This window comes from Gallinula chloropus (genome assembly GCF_964237585.1).
Source record: "Gallinula chloropus genome assembly, chromosome: 1".
Taxonomy (NCBI): Eukaryota; Metazoa; Chordata; class Aves; order Gruiformes; family Rallidae; genus Gallinula; species Gallinula chloropus.
Genome location: NC_140085.1, coordinates 75,207,063 through 75,232,257, shown reverse-complemented (window position 1 = coordinate 75,232,257; position 25,195 = coordinate 75,207,063). Strand labels below are relative to the sequence as shown.

At 41.8% G+C, this 25,195-nt stretch overlaps 1 protein-coding gene across 1 annotated transcript; it reads right to left on the bottom strand.

The window, feature by feature from the left end:
- Window positions 1-1,464: 1,464 nt before the first annotated feature.
- KRAS (KRAS proto-oncogene, GTPase) lies at window positions 1,465-25,195 on the bottom strand. The gene is given in 6 exon segments (XM_084279215.1): window positions 1,465-1,673; window positions 1,676-1,745; window positions 15,222-15,381; window positions 17,380-17,558; window positions 23,747-23,990; window positions 25,114-25,195. Coding segments are annotated over 5 exon segments (588 nt in total). The 5' UTR covers window positions 23,858-23,990; window positions 25,114-25,195; the 3' UTR covers window positions 1,465-1,605.

The window sequence follows — 25,195 nt, the reverse complement described above, 5'->3', positions numbered from 1 at the left end:
GCATGAAGCAGCAGCCTACCTTCAGGAGCTGGGACCCCAAAGAAACATCACACAAAGCAACAGTTACTGTGAGACAGTGACAGGAACTGGCAACACTGGAATGACTGGCTCTTCCTTCAGTGCAGAGTAAGGAGACTACTGCAGTACCAAATACAAAAGCTGCTGCAACAAGTCTGCACTGATTCCAATTGGGGGCGGGAGGGTGAAATAGGTGTGTGGTGGCGGGGGACACAGGGCATGTCACAAGAGAACTTAATCACAGAGAAAGACAACATTAAAATCTTGGTCTAGCTTCATGACAGTCTAGACACTGGAATGCCATTCACCAACCATTTAATCTGTGCAACAAAACTAGTACTTCACGAACATCACACAAACAACACTGACTCTGGAAACCATGTTCTATGCTGACGGCTTGTGCAAATTCCACACCATTTCTATGGCATAGTGGATTTCCAAATTATTTGCATGAAGCAGCTAAATTCAACTCATTCATTTGCTCATCTGATGTTGCTAGAATTTAAAATTCCTCCCCTATTTTGCACAAAATGGGCACCCAGAAATATTTCATGCCGCTCTGGGGGGTAAAAAAAGAACGGTTTAACATTGCTGTAGAATTTAGGATTCGTTCTGATTTAATTCTCACGGTAAATTCTGGATCCATGTATGAATTAACCTAAGAATTTGAATCAACTTATCTGTTAAGGCTTTCTAGTATTCCCTAGAGACACTACAGGTGAAATCCTGTACCTACTGAGCAAAGCTACTGAAAGGTTTGCCACCGGGGGTCAGGAGAGCTAGGATTTCACCTTGGTCTCCAGACACAAAAAGTTAGCAAAAGTCTTAAAGCAATGCATTAACAATAGCAAATCAACCTAATTAGAACTTTTACTTTTTCCATTGCCAGATGTGCATCGTTGTCTCTTTTTTTTTTAATTTTTCTTTTTTTTTCTTTTTTTTTTAGAAAAAATAGAGTATTTAAGGAGTGACCGTGACAAATTGCGGTGAAAAATCTTCTTGTGAAAGTATTATCTTTACATTCATTAAAGTTGATCTGAAATGCTACAAGACTAGATGCCTAGAAGCAAAATCTACAGGAAGACTATAAAGGCTTCTGGTCTCTCTCTATTGCAGTCAGTCTAAAATAAAAGAAAGGCTGAAATGAAAGTCTCTTTCGCTAACTAGTCCTTTTTCCCAACCAGATTTAAAAACAAAACAAAGAAAAACAAAATAAAAAATTAAAGGGGGTGTTAAGAATGTGTAGAGCATCATTTCACTGTTTGGTTTGCACACAGAACAGAAGTTCACAATCAGTAAGAAAAAGAGGAAGTTAGCAACTGTGCATGCACCAAAGAGTCCTAAGACAGTTCTCAGGTTTGTGTGTGGTTTTTGTTTTTTTTGTTTGTTTGTTTGTTTTTCACAGGCATTGCTAGTTCAAGAACCAACAGTCAAAGAATACTGGCACTTTAAGAGGAATGAAGTTTCCACTGTCATTTAAAACAAGCATTCAGGTAAAGCTAACAGGATCATGAAGCAGAAAGTAAAGTAATGCTAAAACAAATGCTAATAATTTAGTGTAATGTACAAAAATTACTTAAGTACTTCTTAAGAATAAGGATAAATTGTATTTACATAATTATACACTTTGTCTTTGTCTTCTTTTTCTTCTTTTTACCATCTTTGCTCATCTTCTCTTTGTGTTTTCTGATTTCTCGAACTAACGTATAGAAGGCATCGTCAACACCCTGAAAAGACACAAACACACACACACACATTAAAAATCACATGATAACAGACATACATACCTGGTCAGGTACAGCCTTGCTTTCATCTGACCCGAGCAGGTGAAGTGTGTTCAATCAGCAGTGTGTGCTTTGGTGCCTGCCCTGAGAGACCAATGCTGTCTTCTCCTTTCTGAGGCTTTTGTCACGTCCCCTGGAGTCAGAGGAATCATCAGGGCAACAGTTCTCCTTTGTTTTGGGAAGGGGTGGGCGGAAAAAGATGTTCAGATGGAATGGGAGCAAGGAATGTGCCTGACTGCACTGCAAGGCACAGGCAGAGGGGCCCTCAGAACAGCAGCTGTGAGGAGTGGGCTGCCACTGCTTGAGCAATTACTTTGTCCTGACTCCAGGCCGCTCCTCTCCGGAGTTCTAAGGAGCACCGAAACAACCACCGGGACCAACTGCTTTGATGCCAGCCCCAGCTCGCATCTGCCCGCCCCTCTCTCTCAGCTGCTCCCCAAACCGGGCCTACAGCAGCCTCCAGGGGACCAGGGGTTGACCACAGATACTCCATGGGTCCAGTTCCAAGTCTAGTGTATGGCCCTCTTCTCCATCTCAAAGAGGACGCGTGTTACCCCACCTCAAACTAGAACATTGTAGGTACCACACACTTAATTATGCATATTATTACCACAGAATAAAGCTGTGAAGCATCTGCTAGCTTTGTTTACACCTTAATAATCTGCATGCAGCTTTAAAAAGTAAATATAGGTATTTGTAGCAAGAATTCAATACCAGAGAGATAGTTATGATTAATCTACATAGTCAGGCACACTGATACAGTAATCACACCACAGTTTTCTAAATATTTACAGATTTAAATCAGTCAAATCAATCCCATCTTCCAACAAATTATCATTTAACAAATCATTCCGTTAACTTACATAATTAAAGACACACAGATACATTGTCTATGCTGCTGTATCACGTAGAGTCACTTAAAAATCTCCACAGCTCCAATAGGTACGCTACAGACACCAAAGTGAATAATGGTGCTTCACATCGAGCACTTTCTCATATTTTGGAGGGAGGGTGGAAGGGGTGAGGGAAGGTGGAGAGGGCGTAATTATAGCTGGCAAAGATTAACTCTGGTCAAAAGAGACCAGCATACCTAAAAGCCTGGTACAAAGCATTACCAAGTACCACACTGCACAGTGTATTTTTTAACAACCTATTTATATGAACCAGTTCATTACCCACTTTTCAGGTTGCTTCCAAATCCCAATCAAGTACCCATGCTGCCTTTACATTTAATAGTTTGAGTACAGTTATAAAGTCATTACATTATGGTAAAAACCAATCTTAATTCTTCGCTGCCTTACACCCTGTATTACCTTTCAGGCAGCCGAGAAACAGCTGGATGATGTTAATGTATCACAGCAGCTCAAAGCCCCACTACAGAACTGGGTCTAGAAATTCAGCCCTGCAGCTGGCAGGCAGCTTCCTACCCCCTCGGCTACAGTCTGCCTTCAAGCTGGCAATAAAAATTAGCAGTATGTTTACTCCTGTATTCCCCCTTCAGTAAGGGAACTGCAAGTGAACTCTGGGAAAAACACAACAAAAAAGAAGAAAGCCAAAACCCACCTAATTCATTAGTGTTTCAGCCAAACACCAAATAAATGGTGGTGGAATACAGCAAGTCCAAACAACAGGGAGGGGTTAAGAATAGCTTCAGTTACAAAGCAATGCTCCTAGCATGACGTAAGCTTATTTAAAAACCTTCCCATTTCAAGTTCAAACATTGACAAGTAACAGGTGCTGGATCAGAGTCCCTGGCAGCCTGTCTCCCAGGACTAACAGTGCACCTTTGCAAGGGCTTGTAATGTACAAAATCCATTTGCAAATAACTTATTCTACATTTTAAAACATTATTGATCAATGCAACATTTCTGTAGCATGGCTAATGGAAGAGTAGCCTGAGTTCTGGAAACGGTCCACATCCCCCATGAGTCTTCAGAGAACTGGAAACGCTTGGTATTATTTTACCAAGAGCTAGTGAGTTTTGCTTGTTACTTCAGCATTAATGTACAACGTTTGTGTAGGGAAAACACCCTGCTCCAATCCTATCTGCTGTGGTTCTCATCCTGGACGGCCAAGCTGGGAGGACAGAGTTACAAATCAGAACACAATGGGCAGAACAACAGTTTTGTTCTTATAACACAAGAATGGCCTAAGAAAAACCTCTGCACACTGCACTGCTCCAAGACAGCTCCCGTTTCCTTACACAGCTACCTTCCAGCGTTTCACAGGTGTCCCTGATGTGTTGGAGGAATACCCCCTGGCTCTCAGTGGTGTCTTCAAATGAGACATGCTAAACAAAAATTGCAATTTAGGTCTTCAGACCAACAACCTCCCCTGTCATTAAGCTGGCTTTGAAGTAAACACAGAGCAAACTTGCACAAAGTAATGCCTGGAGATAATTATGTGCCTTTAAACACATGACTTCACAATTAAGGCTGAAATCTTTATTCTATCTGTTAAGGTGACAATCTTACAGCGCATGTTACTAAATACTAGGGAACTGAGCCAGCCTCCATCCTTGCACCTACGCCTCTGTAGATGAAGCCTTTAAAATCAGGAGTTAGGTACTGAGCAGTTTGGCCCTGCCACCGTCCCTCTTACATTCAGGTAACGAACACGACAGGACGTACAGAACTACGTTTGGAGTATTTGTGAACCAGGACCGGAGAACTCAAGATAAACTCAAGTCTTTCACTCTTCAGACTGTGGATGAAGTTTTAAACACAAGCACCGGGTACTCTGTTTACAGAAGGTCCCAAAAGCCATCGGTACCGTAAGACCAAAGAACAGCCAACCTTTCTGGCCACTTCCTTCAGTAAGAAGGGACCGCAGGCAGCTGACCTTCCTCCCTCCACCAATGGGGTTACTGCGGGCAAGCATTTTGGAAAGCGTTCAATGTACTGGATGAGCACTTTAAGCCCAGGCTTGGGATCAGAAGCTCAAAATTCACTGTGCATAACCAGGACTATCTACCACTCTGCCTCAATAAAAGGTGCCCTGACAGAGCTTGCTCCTGGCGCTTCATTTTCCAAAGGGCAACTACAAAAGGCAAAGGGAATGAACAGAATCAGAATCGTTCTGAGAGAAAGGGCCAGCTCTGGGCTACAGGGTTTCTGCAGCGCACCCCATGCCCCCTGGCCACAGAGAAATCTGGATTCGTGGTTGCATGGTTACAGGCACGGATGAGACTTGGCAACTAACCCGGCTATCAACAAGAAACCTTCAATTCATAAGGAATTGAGAATTCCTTAACACCCCAGCCCCCAGAATAGAACCTTAAACAAAGTTTTAGGTTGCAGAGTCTTTTCTTAATATACTTTAACATATAGTACATATATACATACGACCATATATCAGTCTTGAGGAAGAGAAATTATTTGTTACGCCCTGTTCTACTATGGAAAAATCATGAAATTCCACTTTTAATCAAGAATTCAGAAGCTTTTAATTCAAATCTAGAACTTTTGTAATTCAAACTTTTTACTATTAACCCAGCTCAGCATGAATTACGTTATCTAGAGGTCTAATTTATGGCCCTGAGAAACGTTGTTATACTATGCTTCTTATCTTAAAAACTTTAATGCTTCCAAGAAAGAGGGGTCTTTTGAGGATTTTACATCGTTTTGTAGATTTCTTCTTGATAGCTGGAAATTACAAATGGAGCAAAAGATGTCATGTACTTTCTGCACACCACCAACCTCTTGGAAAGCATCAGCACTGGTAATCTGGGTAGTCAAAGTTTTCAGTTACTTTGTAACAGATTAATGTAACTAAAAAGGTATTCCCCAAGCAGCAAGTAAGATAAATTGAATGCTCCAAGAGTTAGCAAAGTACTATCTGTCCACAGACCAAAAAAGAAAAAGGAAATAAATACTTTCACTGCAAACTGTGCTATAATTAATATTTTTGAAATCTAAAATCCCATCTGAGAGACTCACATTAATAGGTGCTGTTCTCCTTTGCTATCCAGTAGGGATCAGACTGAAATAAAACGTATCTGCTAACTGAATGGGAAGTAAAACCAGCCAGACTGTTTTAAATGCCAGGTTTCTGACTGCGCTACAGTCAGCGCTGGCCTAGAGCTGTGCCACAATCAGCCTGGAATACACAGTCTCCAGTTTAACCTCTCAGACACAGAGCTGCTGGAGTGACTAGCAACAGTATATAGAATTCACTTGATTATACAGATAAACATTTCCTCCCCTGAGCAGCCACTCTTAAAGTTTTAGAGTGTTATATCCAAGGCTTTTTTCTGAACAGGGTATGAGGAGGGAAAACAAATCAACAAAAACCCCCTCCAACGTTACCCACTGTTGGCACAGAAAAACCCCAAGTCACGCTTCTCTTGGACACAGACAGAAAGTAGGAAGCTGGGAGAAAGCAAGCCTGTGTCTGCTGAGCTATTAAGAAGAATCCTTAAAATCTGAAAAGATGCTTCCAGTGGAAAAATAATCAAAACCACAATTCCCACCATCCTGTTCTCCTTCTCCCAAGGAAAGCCCACGGAAAGGAAAAGCAGGCAGAATTCAGGATCTTTAAAGTCCTGGTATATAAAAAGAAATCCCACTTTGAGGTCTGGCTATGTTAGTAAGCAGGAAATGGCACTGCTGGTTTCCAGAAGGCTGAAGTGAGCAGGGCTTGGGCAATTTAAATCCAACACTCTCATCTAACTTAATGTTGCCAAGTTGCTGTTAGGTTGGTTTTTGATAACTAAGAAAAGAATACAGAGGGTGGTTTATTGGCATCAATTTTACTGATATTTGGATGCAAGACCGGGGAGTTTCATTAAGTTTCTAGTTTCCTGCAAAGGAAATCTTTGATACAAGCAATATCACAAGGTGTATCTTTTTTAAAGGAAACATCTAAAGAATTATCTCAGAGCAGTCACTCAACACTTAAAAGCTGAGAATGTAACAAGCCTGAGAGCTAGTAAAAACTGATACAAAATTCGTCCTCGCTCCCCCTTACTGAAGGGAATATTCCTGCAGCGGTGAGAATCTCTCAGGATACAAGTCAAATCCCACTATCTCTGTGAAAACACACCTTGAAAAGGAAAGAGATTTTCTTTTACACAATGGGAAATTCCAGGTCATCCTGCTGTTGGACAAGGGCTCAAGGAGTAACAGCCCAGTCTCTGCACTGGTGCAGTTAGAGGTAAGGAATTAATGGGATAGTTAATATGTGCAAAGAGCTATTTAGTCTGATGGTTTGTTCAAAGAAAAGCAGTGGAAGTGCTTTTGACTAGCACTTATTCCCTATCACAGTTTCTTCTTCCCTCTTCTCCCTGTTGTTCCTGTAGTGCAGCGTATGGATTTAAAAAGAAAAAAAAAGAAACAGATTTTTGTGAAAATTTGGGTATTGGTTTTTTTTGTTCCTGTTGGTTTTGGTCATGTTGTCATCCTCCCCCACCATGCCTTGCCTTTTTTTACTTCACTGTTGCTTCCTTTGTCACCTTTTGTAAAGGCTCTCAAAGACACTTTACCATTTTGTCCACACCTGGATCACTCATGGTGTCATAGTTGACAAACTAATGCATTTCTGGGAACAGTAAGAGTGATTTTTTTAAGCAGGGGGAAGACAAGGGAAAAATGGAATGGCATAGAGAAGGGGCCTGAGAATTCAGAAACCCTGTATACCAGCTGCCAGCCAGAGACCTCCTGTTTCTGCACCGGAGAACAACTATAAATACTATGAACCTCTCCTCTCAGTTCATCAACCTGAAGATTCAATTGGTATTTGCTTCAACAATATCTGCACTGTATCTGAAATAAAACTTAACTTCTCCATACTCCATTTCCCAGACAGAGAGCTCAGTATGCAGTAAAGTCTTCTTGTTAAACTGCTTATCAAAACCTCCCAAAACAAAGAAAATCCACCGGGTGCTTGCTAGGAATATCATTCAGGACTATTATAGCGAAATCCCACTCGGTTTGTATCTTAAATTATCTCATCAATTAACCGTAAAATGTCTGATTTGCAAGACAAATATCAATCATTTTTTATTTGGCAAGTGATTGGTAAGACTTACCCTGTTACATTACAGAACTTACCCTGTTACATTACAAAACTTACCCTGTTACATTACAAGGCATTTTTTAACTTTCACGCACCCTGGAGTCTTTTCTTCTTTGCTGAGTTTTTTCACTCTGTACTGTCGAATCTCTCGCACCAATGTATAAAAAGCATCCTCCACTCTCTGCATTGTAAAACACAACTCCTTGAGAATTGCTTCATCAACAATCAGGATGTAATGGGACACCCACAGCAGGGAAAAACACCCACAACAAAACCACTGAAATTATGAGCTTTACTTGAGAGAAACTGATGGATGGCCATTAATCACAGAATCATAGGGGTTGGAAGGGACCTCCAGAGATCATCAGGTCCAACCCCCCTGCCAAAGCAGGTTCCCTAGGACAGGTCGCACAGGTACACATCCAGATGGGTCTTGAATATCTCCAGAGAAGGAGACTCCACAGCCCCCTGGGCAGCCTGTCCCAGGGCTCTGTCACCCTCACTGTGAAGAAGTTCGTCTGCATAGTGGTGTGGAACTCCCTATGCTCAGACTTGAGGCCATTGCCCCTTGTCCTGTCCCCACAGACCACTGAAAATATATTTAAAATGCTGGGCTTGCCTATTTGCTGCTTGACAAGTACTTTTTAACATAAGCAACAGACACACACTCAATTTATTGATTACCAATTATTACGAGTATCTATGCCTCAAGCCCTCCTTTTTTCTTGTGTGGGGTAACACTTTAACAACAAAACATCAAGAAGGATTTTCTTCCATTGCATACTGTGCTGAAAATAATACCTCTTGTGGTACTGCATCTTTTCAGGTGTTTTTGTGGGCGTGGATGCATTCAGCAGGCACAAAACCTTATTGGATTGGTAACCAGGGGGTACTTATAAACACACACAGTTAAACATCTATTTTCACGACTTAGCCAAAGTGAGAACCTGTTCTGTTTGGACAGGCAAAGAAAAGTTCAGTTCATTTATTTTCTGTTCTGTATACAGGAAAGGGACATTGCCTTTGCAAAAGTCTGTGGAACAAACTAATGGAATACAGAAATAGTCTAACCAGGTAATTCTCTGGGAAGTTATAAAGAAAATTGTCAAAAAATACTACATTTTGGGCAATATTGATTTGGCCTTTAAAGCTTTTAAGTAGCACTATTATATTACATTTAGGAAATGGGATATTTGAGTCAGGACAAGACACTTTTTAGAAGCATGTTTCAAAGTAACTTTTAAAAGTAACTACTTATTGAAGTTAAAGAAGCTATTCTTCCATGCAGAAAAAGCCAGAGGGAGACTCAGGCACCCACAAGGGTCCCCTCACAGCCACTACGTGCAAACACCCCATGCAGTTCTGCTGCTCAGGTTTCTCTCTGGTTTAAGAGCTCTTCAAGTATTCCAGAGATGACACTTCTTTGGTCTCACACCCCACCTTTCTGTGGGCCTGTGTTTTATAAGGATCAAAGATACCTTTAAGCAAATACAAGATACAGAGGTACAGCACCAACTTGAAGTTATTTACACTGACTGTACCACTGCGTAACCTTAAAAATGGAGATAAATCTGTGAGGATGTTCTCATTACAAGATGCAAAAGGTTTAGCAGGAGCTTTTAAAGGGGAGAGCAGATTTCTCCTCTGCCTTACTGTCAATCTCATTACTCGTCTCCTCAGTCAGATCAAGGGGGTTGTTAAATTAATGCAAACTCATTATTTGAAAATAAAACCGGAACAGACTGATCGCGGGAAACAGTAGAACCATTTTGGCCTCAAAGCTTCACTACTACCCAAACACACAATCTGGGCTTGTATTGGACAGCTTTTTCCACAAATCTCCTCTCCAACTCATCTTCACATTAGCTATTTTTGTTATCAGGTTCGTAACATTTACTGCCACGGTTGCTGGGTGACGTTACATGGACTGCGCTGTAGATCATCATGTTTAAGACTCAATCTTAGCACACTGCTGCTCATTTGAGGGGTCTTCTGAACTACAGCCACTGGAATTTAAAGATTAAAGGCATTGGAATTATTTCTTGGATTGTATTTCTCTGGTATATCCAAGGTGCCCTGTTAGGATGTAGTGAAGTACTGATGAGGTGACAAGTCTGACGTTCTAGGTCTGAGAGTTTGCAAAATCTGGAGGGAACTATTAAAAAAAAAAACAAAACCAAAAACCCAAGTAAAGCTCATATTTCCATGTTTTCCTGAAAGGAATGGAAGTCTATTCCTGAAGAGGAAGCAACAAACATTGATCAACTGCTACGTGCCAAAGCACAAGGTGTACAAGAATCAACACTTTTGCAAATCCACTGTTTTGCAGTAGAAATAGGTAATTTGATTATGGAGCTTTCACATGAATAATTAGATAACAATTCTTTGGTTTATTTATTTATTGCCAACTTTCCCATCACCAATATGAGCTGTAATTTGCTTTAGCAATGCAGAGAGAGACACAGAGTGAGAAAAGCAGTTGCTACTACTACCACCACCAAGAACAGCCCTATGAATCCCACTGAAAGAAATTATTCTGGAAGAAAAAGAAAAAAAAAGAAATCTGTACAGAGACACATTTTCTAATTTCACTGTCACAAGGTGCCATTTTAAAGGGCCAGGTGCCAGTCTTATAAACTTTAGTCATTTTAATACAAAGAATGTTCAGTATTTTTCCCTTAAGTTACTACTGACCATATATCTAAAATGTAATTAACCAGTCTTTTAGCTGGCAGATCTGGAAGCAAAAATATCCTTTGTCAGGTATTAAAAACTTCAAAATCCAAAGAACAGTCCAAGGAACCCATGACCTTGAGGAAACGTTTTCAAGACGCTTTTGGCCAAACATTCAGCTTAAAATCTGACTATGTATTTGGAACAGTCTTTCTTTGAACAATCTCAAGTGTTCTGTGTCCACCTTTATACACTTTATCAGTGTTGGTCACCTAAAACCAACTGTTAAGACAACTAAACATCAAAATTGCCCATGAGGACACGAGCAAAAAGAATGCTACTCGCTTGCCTAAATCACTCTCAACATAAAGCTCTGCAGCGGTGAAGTCAGCTTCACCAGTAGTGGAGAATACACAAACCTGCAAGCATCTCCTAGCTCCTGTAACATTAAGCTTACAGGTTAAAGGTTAATTTTTGTGGTCTGTATATGAACAGACATACTACTTCAAAGGAGTGTTGGGAAAGAGCTGCTACAACTCAGCTACATGTAGAACCTCCACTAGTTAGTGTTAAGCTGATCACATCTCATGATGGTTAAATACCAGACATAGACCAACAAATTCATATTAAATACTGGACAAAATCATGATTAAAATTGCAAAGTTAATCACTCCAAAAGTAGGACGTGCCAAAGTTACAGCTGTCTGTCCTACATGAATTTCACTCATTGTACTCAGGTAACCTTATTTTTGCTGCACCTATTTCTCTTTACATTAGGTAAGTAATAAACCAGTTTCCCCAGCATCCTGGAGTCAACAAAGCACTGGATGCCAGAATTTGTTTCAACATTAATCAAAAACGGGGCCTCGTTCTTGGGAGGGACTAAGCTTTTCTGGAAAAGTTTTACCTTACAACAAAGTGACCTGAAAAGCCTCAAGCCTCCATTGTGAAAGTCTGACAAAGTTGTAACTAGTGGAAACCAAAGTTTTAAAGTGAACTGCACTGAAAGTGTCTGGGAGTGAAACACACACAGAGTATCATCGAACAGCTACGACAAACCCCTGACAATGGCACCTTGGCTGATGCAAACCACGTTATCAGTTGCTCATCACACAACTGAGATGTAGGAAGTGAAGTTCTGTAAACACTTTGTTGATTACTTCATCACTCCAAGCACAGGCTCTTATTTTCATCCCAAGTTTGGGGCCTGATCTATTATTGTACATCAGGCAGCTGAAATAACCATAACGCTTTTTTAAAGGCATCCTTGACGATTCAGGTCAACTCCTTCACTAAACACTTCAAAAGTGTGTTTACATATATATTCTCAAAAGTGAGACTGAATACTCTGGGGAATCCTTTATGATGCTTAAAATAATGCCCATATCTCTGTTTTTCCTTTGAATTCAATACTAACAGGACAGTTGAAGTGTTCCAAGGAAAACAAAATCCTCCAGCCAAGCCACATCTGGGGTGCAGCCTTACGGCTTTTCCTTCTGTAACTCAGAGGCAAATAGAGCCCAGTAATGGACACAGGACCCAGCCTTGGTGGGGATCAATCAAGCTTGCCTCTCAGGGATACTATTAATGATATTGGGAACTATAGGCTCACATGGACAGGGAAGAATTTGAATTTAAAGCTGGTGTCCAACAGAGAAGAGCAAAACCAGCTCTCAGAATAAACCTAAGAAATTCATACCCTTCTGCATAAGGATTGTGAAAGTATGAGTGTGTGTCATGCAATATGCCTTACAAAACCACCAGTATTGACACATATTTACATTTAGAAATAGGACTACGACTATTTTTCATAACTTACACTATATTCATTTCAGCCAGCAGTCTAATTAAAAAAGATAATAGTCTATAGCCTTATACCCAAATTGTAGTGTCCACTAAGCGACCTGATGAGTTCAGTGTTTTGCATGAACTCTCACACAGTGATTTGGCTTAGAACACCTTTCTGCAGTAACTTGAAGTTTACATCTGTACTGCCACTCAGAGCCGAATAGAAACAAACACAACAACTTCTACAACTACTTCTTTCAGCGCTTCATTTCAGTGTCATTTTTCTCTCTTATTTCTGACCTTTTGTCTGTTTAACTTCTGCAAAATTTCAAACTGACTTAGTTGGAATTGAGAGACCTTTCTCCATGAGCATGTGATGCCATCATTTTTGAAGAGTGGCTCAGCAATCTGAACAGACTACATGGACAACTCCTTTTCCCTTCCATCTCCCATTTCCTTCCCTACAAACCCTTCTGATTCCCTCTGAGCTCCAGCAGAAGTGGCAGGGAAGGGCTAAAGCAAGAACATGGTGGGGGCCCCTTCAACAGGTGCATTAGTGCTGGTGTGTCAGTGCAATAGGAGGTACACACAAGAAAAGAAGGTTCCCACTTTCTAAATAGTCACATCAGACTTTCTACAGACTCCAGAAGTTACCAGAGCACCAGCTGCATCTGTTCATACTTGGAAGCTCTGCATGTAACCAGAGAGAACCGATTTTCTTTGGTTTTGTTTATTTATTTTTAGCCAAAGACTGAATTCTGCCCAATAAAAATATAGTCCCTGGGCTGCATGCAGCTCACAAAATTGTTTGAATCCCCCCAGTTAGAAAACTTATTTTGGAAGAAGATACAGATATATGCATCTATTTTTAACATAGGATGGGTGACTGAAAAAAATAATGCATAAATGCATATGTACACACATTTATGCACACAATCACCTACACATTTAGGTGATCTTGCTGTAATTAAAGATAGGGTCCTTTCTCTAATTCCCTTCTGTCTTCTCAAAAATGTTTTATTAGCACAGGACCTTAAGAAGCAGTCTCCTAACACAACACACTATGAGCAGCACTGCGAAAGAATCAGCAGCCGTACCCAGTGGTTCCAGGTTTTAGAAGCAACATCCTCAAGAGGGGCTATTGGGCATCTTTATTTTAAAATCCAGGAGACACCTTTAGGAACTTCTCTGTAGAGGGCGTAAACCTCAGCTTTGAAAACCAAAAGCCAATGGTCACATCCCTTACATAACGTTTCAGCTGGCACCACCAGAAATATAAAGTCATGGATAAGAGGTGTCAGATTATAGAATGACAGTTCACAAATAACTGATCTATTGTCCTGTGAAACAAGTAGAGACCCCCAGCAGACCTCTTAAAGGTGTGAAAGATTAAAAAAAAGCACATCCTAATGTGTAAACAAAGACTATAACACTGGGCAGCAGCAGTGATTTTTGGCTAGGTATGGTGGGGCAGGGAGAAGAGCTGAAAATACTCCACCATAATCAAGATACTTTTAATAAAAGTGGCCATGCAAATACAACATTTCCCCAACAAAGCCTGATGCTCTATGAAACAGGCTGAACAAAGCAAAATCTAGTTGTTAGTCAGAACTATTATTTCAAATCTCAAATGTAATTTCAGAGAGTTCTTGCTTTTTTATCTTAACACCTTGCTGACAGCCACTAACACAGGGCCTTCCAAACAAGAACACTGTGATTACTCAGTCCACTTATGTGCCATGATCTTCAAAACGCTCTTGTGGCCTAATTCCCACTCAGCTCCCTTCTGTTTTTTTAATCCTACCTAACAGAGACTTTCTCCAGTGCCAAAAGTTAGCGTTCCTTCAATTCCTCTGCAAAGTCATAATTAGTCCAGGTTTCAACTTGTCAGGAACTTGGGTGGGTGTAGCCAATTTACACTAATAAAATATTCATTTCTTACATCCAAAAATAACTTGTGTACCGTCTGTGAGGAAACTCTGCCAAGTGATGCTGCTGAACCTATTTAGAAGTTACTCAAATTGCAGGATTCTGCTTGCTTGCCTCTTCCAGCTACCCCTAACTCCCAATTCATAACCCGCACATAACACCTCAGATTATGCAGAGAACATGGAGTTATTCAGCCACTCTGGCCTGATCTGATTTGGACTGACAGAAGTCTTTACTCTTGAAAGAAAAATGTCAAGTCAGCATTTTTCAAAAAATTCTTCCAGACGTACAGAGCCAGTTTCATCTGTAAGTGTACAGCTTATCTTCTCCTGAATGCACAGATGTATCGCTACAGGTGCCTGTGTCCTAGCAAACCCTGAGAGGAGCATTAAAAGGGCCCTCACACCTGCCTCTTCCACCTGTACCAGCAGCGTACAACAATCGAACAGCGAACTCAAGAGTCTCAGAAGAGAATCAGTTCACACAAGAAACTAATCTGGTAATTGCAAAAAACCAAGATTTATGGTCGATTGCTTTGCTGTAAAAAGGTGCATCGAGCACGCCCCACCAAGGCAGAGTCAATGCCTCAAAGAAAAATTCCTTTTGTTTTTAAATGAAGGGACAGAATAAACTAACCAGCTGCTTGTCTGCTTCACCCTCTTGCTGAGGGAAAAAAAAAAAGCCCAAACCCTTTCACTTCTAAGTAGAGATAGATGCCTTTTATTCTACTAAAACCTATCACACAGCTGAGAACAGTGCAGCCGCCTGACAGAGGAGAGCAACCGCGGCCCAGGTCTCATTGGTGGAGTTTGCGCAACTGAAGCGAATCACTCGTGAATAAACAGTTACCAGTTATCAGCCAGCTGACAGAAGGAAGAGAAACCACCAGAATTTCTGCTCTGGAGAAATGTATCTATTGATGTGTCTAAGCAAGTGTCAATACCTAGAATAATTAACGTCACGATAACGAAGATGGGAGATCTGCATTTGTGTCTGGGAAGTGTCGAGCGTTACCTGTCTTGTCTTTGCTGATGTTTCAATGAAAGGAATTCCATAACTTCTTGCTAAATCCTGAGCTTGTTTTGTGTCTACTGTTCTGGAAGGCAAGTCACATTTGTTTCCTACTAGCACCATTGGGACATCTTCAGAGTCTTTAACTCTCTTTATTTGTTCCCTAAAAAAAGAAAGAAAAAAGGAAAAAGAAACATATTGTACTTATCAGGTATTAAGTTTATATGGTAATTTTAAAACAACAAGAAAAAAATTTAACCAGTTCCAACATAAAGAATAAAATGGTGTTATTTACTGCATATACATTATTAGAAGCCATCAAAGAAACAAACAAAATAGATCTGACCAATCCTGTCACCATCAAGTTTATTACCTCATATAAAAAACCCCACCCCAGCCGACATTCTGCAAGCTACTTAGATTCTGATATCATTACATCTTTTCAGTTTAGAATGGAATTATTTTGTGGGTTTTGTTTTCTTTAAATTAAGCGTAGCATTACAGACTCAGCATTCAGGAGGGTGTTTCTAAACTTTGAAGCCTTTCAGCTCCAGTCTGTAAGGTGTGTGGACACATGGTAGGAACTCCCCTCATTCAATTCACAGCGTTCTTAAAAAAAACCAGCCAGGGAAGGCCTTCTTACACAAACATGCAACAAAAAAATTCCACGTAAAAGCCTCTATGTTCCTTCCTCTCCTTACATAAACATCTATCTTACCTTTTCCCCTTCTTCCTCTACAACCAGAGGAATTCCATTTGGAATGATCTGGTTAGGTAACAAGGAGAAGTTCACAGTCTCTGAGATTGCAATAGGCACTGGTTGGGTTTGGGTTTTTTTTATTTGTTATTGCTGCTGTGCTAACTCTTCACTTTCTGTCTTTTTTTCTTTGAAGTCACCAGTACCAACACATGCAATCAGCACAACTATTTCTGTAGGCCCACATCTGCCCATTCAGTCACTCACATCAGCACACTACTCAGTCAAATGAGCTGACTCGTTGGCATACAGGAGAAAAGGAAATCACACCATCAGGGCAGCCACACTGCTGACTTCAACTACCCGGAACTGTCAGGGTATCCCAACTTAAAGGGGGAATGGTAACTTCCACGTGCAACAAAAATGTGCAGCTTCAGCTTGTGAGTAGATGTTGGGTTTGTGGATAATACTGGTAATACTGACAGCAAGACACTCCTCCACCATACAGCAACATAGGTTATAGATGCCTAACTGTGAATAGCTTGACACGATGCACTTGGGGACTAACCTTAAACCAATGCTCATAAACTCTGCCATCTCCAGTGGGATTTGCATTGCCTTCTAACCAAAGGCCCAGGGAGAGCTCAGTATGAAAAGCAAGCTACTAAGTTGTACATTAGCTGGTATGGTGATCACCAGGGACTGCTTCTACTTCTACACTAGTGTAGCTGACAAACAGCCCATGAGCTTTTAAAGAGAATGTGAAGAAACTGCTAAGAGGTTATTCTTTAGCAGGTATCCTAGAGCTCAGATTTTGCGTGTCTCCCCACTTCTTCAGCTTCAGGGCTCACACCTGTTAGTCCACTAGTAACACTGCACATATATTTCCCCTCCATTCCCAGAACAAAAGCTAACAATTGACATTATTGTCCATACAATTTCAACTGCATACATTTTTCCATCTTCACAGACAAATTTATTTATGGAACGGGCAGAGTTTATCTTTAGATAAGCCTTCACTACAGACAGGCAGAAATACTAAATCCCAATAGTTTATAACAGAAGAGCTTTCAGATACTTGTGAACAAGGCATCTGATTTTCAGATTACCAAAAATCACAGACGTACAAATGCACAAACACGCTGCAATATTACTAATTTGCAAATTTCCCCTCAGATGCTATTTCAGGAGAGATTGTTTTACTATCTAGCATAAGAGCAAGCAACGTGTCCACCTAATACAGGCTGCCCACAGAGGTGATGGATGCCCCGTCCCTGGAAGTGTTCAAGGCCAGGTTGGATGGGGCCCTGGGCAACCTTGTGTAGATCCAGGCCTGGAGGTTGGTGGCCTTGCCTGTGGCAGGGGGGTTGGAGCTCTATGATCCTTGGGGTCCCTTCCAACCCATGCCATTCTATGAATCTATGATAATACATGAGTCAGTCGATTATCTTTCAATATACACACCTATAATGGTGAATATCTTCGAAAGACTTTGTATTGTTTATAGCAAATACACACAGGAAGCCTTCCCCCGTTCTCATATACTGGTCCCTCATTGCACTGTATTCCTCTTGACCTGCTGTATCGAGAATATCCAAGAGACAGGTTTCTCCATCGATTACTACTTGCTTCCTGTAGGAATCCTGAGGAAACACAAACCAAAACCAGCATATAAACCATAGTTAAAAACACAACAAGTAAGGTTTCAAACACCTGTAGCTCAGAGAATATTAAAGCTGTTCAGTAGTAATTGAGCAGGACTGAAAACACTTAAGAGTTAAAATTCATCTTTACAGAGGTGCAAATGAGAGTAGGAAAATGATGTGGCCTGTTTACATGCATACAGTAACCCAGAAGTGGAAAGAGCACTGAAAGGACACATTTGTATCTGTATACTGGACCTTCCATGAGTAACAGCACATGTGTGCATGTGCACACACACTCACAGAGGAAAGTGTTATTATTTCAGGTTTTTTGCACAAAAGGACAAAAAGCACAAGTTGGATCCAGACCAAAAGCATTTCCCCTTTGTTTCTGTTAATAGAAAAACTACATAAACTTGTAATCTGATTGTAAAAGGTTTTGCTTTGTTTAAGCTTCCTCAATTTATTGATTGTTTTTTAAGTGAAATTTGACTTGCTTTCTATGGAGGTTTATGAAAGCACTGTGCCACAGTAAGGCACAAAATAACAAAATAGAACGAAATCACAAGTAAGACAATTCCAAAAATCCATGACACTGAAAGGAGATCAACAGTGTTTGGGACTGGAAATCTGTTTCATGTGCCTAAGCATGTAAGTGTAGTGATATCTGTTATGAAGTTACCAAAGCAGAGTTGATATGTTTGACGCTCAGGCTTTTTAGCCTAGACAGACCACTGCAGAGCCACATAAAAGCCCTGATGGGCTGGTTCGCAGCGACGTTGGAACAAATTATTTCAACGCTATCAATTCAAACTTTTCAGGTCACTGATTCAAGTGGCTAAAATCTGTACAAATTCCCAAGCCACTAGATATTAATGCCTATTTACAGCTCTTTTTGCTGCTAGGCTTCTACAAGCACATAGTTTTAGCAGTAAGAACACAAGCCCTCTACTTTCCCAGTAACTGTATTTTCTATCAACATCTATATATTCAAAATAAAGGCATGTCAATCAGCTTTAAATATAGGTCATTGAGCAGTGCCATGGATTATTCTCAATAAAAAAGTACTCGTAACAAACCAGAGGCATAAACATAAAATCTTAGTGTTACCTTTCAGATCCTTTAGCTAGAGATTAACACAATATTGCCATTGTTCTTTCCAACACGACACAGAAGCGAACCTAAGCTACTGGGACGGGAATTAAAGCTGCAACTTCAGCCAACTTCAAGACGAATTCAGAGCAACCTTCCTTCCTCTGTGTCCATTTTAAGGCACAGTACACCTACTCCTGTGCCCTTTCTATCTGTTTGCAGTTTTATAAAAGGCTCTCTTTCCTGTTGCTCATGCTATAAACAAAGCAGGAGATAATTGTATAGAATCAGTACCATGAACTAAACAAACTCTGTAATCTCCCATTTATCTGGAGCCTGGATGACATTTAACACTATCAGGTAGAACAACATTGACTGTTTACCTTACAGATAAAATTTTACTTCCAACATGATTTTGGAAATATGTGACAGAGGTGCACATTCAGCATTCAAGGAAGAAGTAGGTAACTTCCTTTAGAAATACATAAGCCACGTTTAAATATTGATACAGCTGCGAAAAATACACAGGTTACAACCTGTATTAAAATAAGGTTAATATTCTACTTCCTCACTTAAATAAATAAATAAAAAGCCTAAGCAGGAACCCAAACACGCCCCCAAAGGATGCATCTTTATCCCAAGTCCCTTAAATTCAATACCAGACACCCCTTTCCATATGACACCTTTTTCAGAGTGAAGCACTAGTGGAACTTCTAGCATTAGGCTAGGCAGAGTTGCAAAGCTTTCGTTTTCTCTTCTTGCAATTTGACTGCTGATTTAAAAACATGAAAAACAGTTCTTGAAAAGCCTGTATTATTCCTTTACATCTTAGCACTTCAAAGGCAAGGAAATTCCCCTCAACTGAGCTCTAAACAAAAGCTTTAAGTAATTTTCATCAAAGAAATTTTTTTAAGAGAAAAGAAAATCACTTTTATGAACTGCTGGCTCTAGCACGCCTACAATGTCAGCAGTAGTAGCAAAGATGCACAAAGCACAGCACAGGTGCAAGAAGACTTTAAGATGACGTTTCTTCTGCCCACTTCTGGAGAGAAATTTTTGCCACTAACTAGAAAGGTGATTTGAGATGGAAAGAAAAACATGGGAGAAAAATTTCAAGCTTAGTATTTCCTTCCAAACTACTGAAAGAATAGACACTTTGCTTTTTTTGCCTGTGTGTTTTGGTTTGGGGGTATTTTTTGTCCCCTGCCCTCTGCAAAACATCAAACCTGAAATCACAGTTGTCACAGTAGGAAAGACAACTGAAGTACCACATTAAAAGCTCAGGCTACCGGGACTCCCACCCCCATCATGGTGAATATCAGTGTAAACAGACCCAAGATAAAAGTTGTTTATTTAAGTGCTACCATACTGTAAAAATTTAATCAAGCCCCGCAAATCAGAAAGTACCAAAAAGTTACGCCTCTGCAGTACTTGTGGCACTTCTGCTTCAAAACACAACTGTGGAACCCAAATGACCAAACTCCCCTACAATTCTGAAAAAACCCAACCTTCTAATCCACAAATTTCCTAATTCATAAAAATCCAGTAGCTTTAATGAGCACAATGAAGAAACACCCCAGTATAAGGCTATTAAATAAGAACAAAATGCAAACTATAAATTAATTTTGAATTAGAACATGACTCCAAATATGAATTTGCAATTTTTCCCCCCGTATGCAGATGCAGCATATCTGTATCAAAAAGTTTAATTTCACTTAAGTTACTTTTATCAGATTTTTGCAAGCAATTTAAAAAAACCACCCCAGCCTAGCAGAAATTATGTTATAAAGGAGTAAAAATTCTCTCTCTTAACTGATATGAAAATATGATAGGAAATCTCAGCTATATGTTACATATGGAATTTATCTGAAAAACCCCTTCTAAGCAAGTAGCCATTATTTTGTAAAGATCCACTGTATCAGTGATTTAATATAAAAATACCACAGGTACCTAAGCTATTACTAAGTACCGGTGGAAGTTTCACAGGTGCACAGGTCATCCAAGAACAGAGACTTAAATATCAGTATTCCTAAACCAGTCAAGGGATTTCCCTAATCCAATTGAAAAATGTCTGACAGGCAGCTAGAAGGCTGTTCTTTCTCTAGGCCATTTAACATAATGGCATATATTTGGCCCTAAAACATGTTGAAGCTGTAAAAAACCCTAAAATTTTAAAAATTAATAATAATATTTTTAAAAGAAATTACCAGGCAGGATAGCACCAGTAAAGATTTCACAGACCTAAAGCCAGTAGAGGGCACCAGTCCAACCACTCTGTGCATCAGGCCAGACTTACAAGGGTTAGTGTCCATGCAGTTACAAAAGCACCACTTCAAACTGCTTGGCTACAAATCTGTGCTTGGCCATGTACTTGAGGTAAGGTATGAAACTGTGAAACACACAGACAGCACGTATATTTGAATGACAGCAGCCACCCAAGCATGCACTCCCTAATTCCCCCCTCCCCTCCGCCCATCATCTGCTATGCTCAGATATAAGTAAATAAAAGACTGAAGCAGCCTGTGAAACTTGACATTTCCCAAAGAAGTTATCTGTTGAATCATTAAGGTCTGCTGTTTCCACTGAGGCCTGCAACAATGTTAAGACTGTAAGCGCATCTGTGCCTCAGTCTAGCAGAGTTTTTCCTCTCCTCAGTGGCAGCATGTCTTCACAACATGAGAACTTTAGAGGGGCTGAGTTTCACTTGGGTAACTGCAGGAAAGATTCAAAATTATTCAGTATCTCTGTAGTCACAGAATCCACCACAGATAACACTGAACTCTTTATCTACCCCAAAATATTTAGCTTGATTATTTATCCACAAGGGGAAATTAGCATTTTGGCAAAAGCCATATGGCGAAGAAAGAAACAGCAGTGAGTGAGAAACAATAGTAGTGATGCTTCCCAACTCTCCTAGCCGTTATTATTTACCAGTCAAAGAAAATTTAGCCTTATTTCCTCATAGTGCATAGAAAACACCCTACAGCTATTGTTCCTTGATCAGCCCCCACCACGACAACTGCATCCACGCAGGAAGCACAATCAAGCAACCCTTCTCAACTGAACGGGATGCTGCCCAGGCCAGGGCTGAAGCACTTCAACCCAATTACAAGCCCACTCTCTGGAACTGGAGCTGAATTATTTCTCCCCTAGAAGCTTACCCACATCATTATCCTACGGCACCGTGGGCGCACACGGTGTTTCACCAGGTAAGAGGAAGAGGCAGTATCCATCCCCAAGGTCTTAAGAATTTTTACAAGACAAAAATTGACAGGGCTCAGACAAGAACTTGTAGGAGCTGCAGAAGATTGACACTGTTGCACACGACAAGTTGTTGATGCTGGTAAAACCCATTAGATGAAAGGTTCTTTCTTTCAGAAGAACATACTGATCCTGGACCACACTGCAGCGTTAGAGTCATCCCACACACTACCAAATAAAAGCCACATTTCTGGGATTTTAGGTTCTTTCTATAAGGAATGGCACTTCAATGTTATTATTTCACATTAAAATGTATTTGGCAGTCCTCAAATCACTCAGCTTGCTGATTACCAAAATGCCTGAAATGATTTAGGAATACTGGCATTTAAGGTATTGCATTCCTCAACTGTTGACACAGTTCCAGCTTTAAATGGCAACTTGCAGCACAGAACCTCCATAGGACTTCTTGACGCACCAACACACCTCTAACTTGAAACCCCAATGACTATGGACAGGCACTACAAAGACCAACATCCCTGAACATTCTTTTTGCAGGAGAAAGCGTGATCCCGCTTCGCTTGTTCCTCTCCATGAGCTCTGTGTGTTTGCTGGTCTTTAAGCGTGTTTTGGGTTGCTGTTGTTTTGAGATTTCACCTCTTAAGCAATCCAAAGACCTGCCCTCCTAGCACGAGCCAAAGACTTCCACCCCCCATAGGTCTGGTCACAAAGCCTTCTACAAGCACACACACTGGTGGGACTTGGCCACACAACAGCGCACGGCAACAGGCTGGCATGTTAAGGGAAAGTCACACTCCAGCACCACCACATCTCTCCCTGGGGCACACTAACTTGGCCTGCACTTTGCTAAGGGCGGCTTCCTACCATCACAGGGCACTGGCTCCTTTCGCTTATATCTACCTGAAAATGACCACGCAGCCATTTTCCGAGTCACCATTTTATGCCTGGATTTAAACCCCTGCGATTCCTTCAAGTGAGCTTGCAAGTGCCTCACTGTATAAACATATAAATGAAGTCATAAGCTACAGAGCTTCAGTGCTGGGAACATAAAAATCTTGGGCAAATTACAGTGTCATTTCTCCTTTTATATGGTCTGAGGTTATTAAATCCAATGATCCACATGAGACTTAAATACAAGAAAAATACTAGCGTTGTCTGAAAAGGCAGAGCTTGCTTGCTCATTAAAAACCTTTAAAATATCGCAGCTTTTAAAGCTTAAATACAATTTCCAATTTTGAGGAACTGCGCCATGTATCTCAAAGAATACACTACAGCAGCTATCTTGGAACATTTTTCATGGGTACAGAAACACACACTGGTCTGTTTAAATAAAAATAAAAATAAATCAGGCTCCAATCTTTTGCCTCATTCACCATAACATTCCAGAACACGCTTCTCACCATGTAAAACAGAGCCTAACGACAGGAGCTGAGAAAGCTTGTCGCATCCATTTCAGAACTACAATTTTTCCCTCTCAGTATCAAGAAAAGAAAGTCACGTTTTTAAGAGGTCACATGCAAAGCCATGAAGAGTTTTGCCAAGCATTTTCAAGTCAGTTTGGCAAACACTTTGTCACCACCATGATCCTAAAGACATGCATCCACACTGTCCAACAAAATATGGCAATTAACACCATGCTTCAACTGATTATAACTGTTAATGTTTTACTGCAGTTGCTGCTCCACAGCCAGATCAAGAAGCACTGCCATTTCTTCTCCCACGCTGCTCCAATGCTGACCATTATCTTTGAGCTCTCTTTTTTTTTTTTTATTATAAAGCCTCAATGTGCATTTGTGCTGGTAACTGTTCAAAAGTAAACAACTACCATTATTACTGATAATCTCTCTTCAGAGAAAGCGTAAGATGAAATTGTTTACCTCTATGGTAGGGTCATATTCATCCACAAAGTGATTCTGAATTAGCTGTATTGTCAGGGCGCTCTTGCCTACACCACCAGCTCCAACGACAACAAGTTTATATTCTGTCATTTTTTTAGCAGACCTGATGACAAAGAAACCAACATTAAGCAGAAAGAGTCAGGCTCCGGCTAATGAGGATGCTGTTGGTGCGTTTTCATTCAGTATCACGTTCCTTTACTATTACCGGAAAGCAACTCCCTCCCTGAAAGACAAGACAAAAAGCTCATGAGGGAATGCTGTTTCCCAAACAAAATTATACACAGGGTGCACGCTGAGCCGAAAGGAACCGGTTAGGGGGAGAGAAAAAAAAGACCCGAGGATACGCTAAATTATAAAAAAAAAAAAAAAAAAAAAAAAAACAAATAAAAAAATGAGGGGGAAAAGAGTATTTCTGGCGAGGCAAAGATTTCGTCCTCCACTGCTTTCCCCAGAGCCCCGCTGCCTCGGGGAGACCCTCCCCCCCACCCCCCGGAATCTACCGAGAGCCGGCCCAAACCCAGCGCCCCTCACGCTGAAGCACAAACCGGGGAACCCGCCTCCCGCAAACGGCTGTGCCGGGACAGGGGCGGCTGCGACCACAGCTTCGCCACCCCGGGTGTGGGGGTCTTTTCTTCCCGGGCGAGCCCGGCGCGACCCCTCCTCTTCCCCCCCCTCTCCCTCCCGGGGCTCGGGGTGCCGCCGCCCGCCCCGCCCGGGCTCCCCTCAGCCAGGAGGCAGCGACGCGGCCGAAACTTTCCGGCCCTGCCCGCCGCCTCAGCTCCGCGCAGGGTGATTTAAAGGATTTGGGAAGGGGGCAGTGGGGGGGGAAGGGATGGAGGGGTGAGGAGAAAAAAAATAACATCTGAAGAAACGGGGCGGGGTGGGGGGTTTGACTCGGCGTAAGCCGCCGGGTGCCGGGCTCCCGGAGGGCGTTGGCCACCTGTCCCGCCGCCCCCTCCCGCGGCCGCCGAGCCACCGCCCGCGCCGCGGGGGAAGGACGGCGGAGGGGCAGGCGAGAGCTGCTCCGGCGAGGGCTTGCTCCAGAGGATGCCGGCAAAGGGGAAGCGGGGCAGGGCGCAACCCCGCGGGCGGCAGCGGGGCGGCGGCGGCAGCGGGACAGGCGCCGGGAGGCGCTCCCCTTCCCCTCCCCCCCCAGGGTTGCCGGCGTTTCTGCCCCTCCGCGGGGCGACGCCGGGAAGAGGAAAGGGGGACGGGAGTGCCCAGCTCCGGGAAGCCGCGCCGCTTTCCCCTGCCCCACCTCGAAGGGAAAGGGAGGGAGGGTGAGGGGGAAAGAAAGCAAGCGCGGCGGCTCGTCCCGGTTCAGCGGGGCAGGGATAGGCGGGTACCTGCCTGGCGCTGCAGCGGGCCGACGGGAGCACGCCGGCGCCTCCCTTCGCCCGCCCCGCCGCGGCGGTCGCTCCGCGTCCC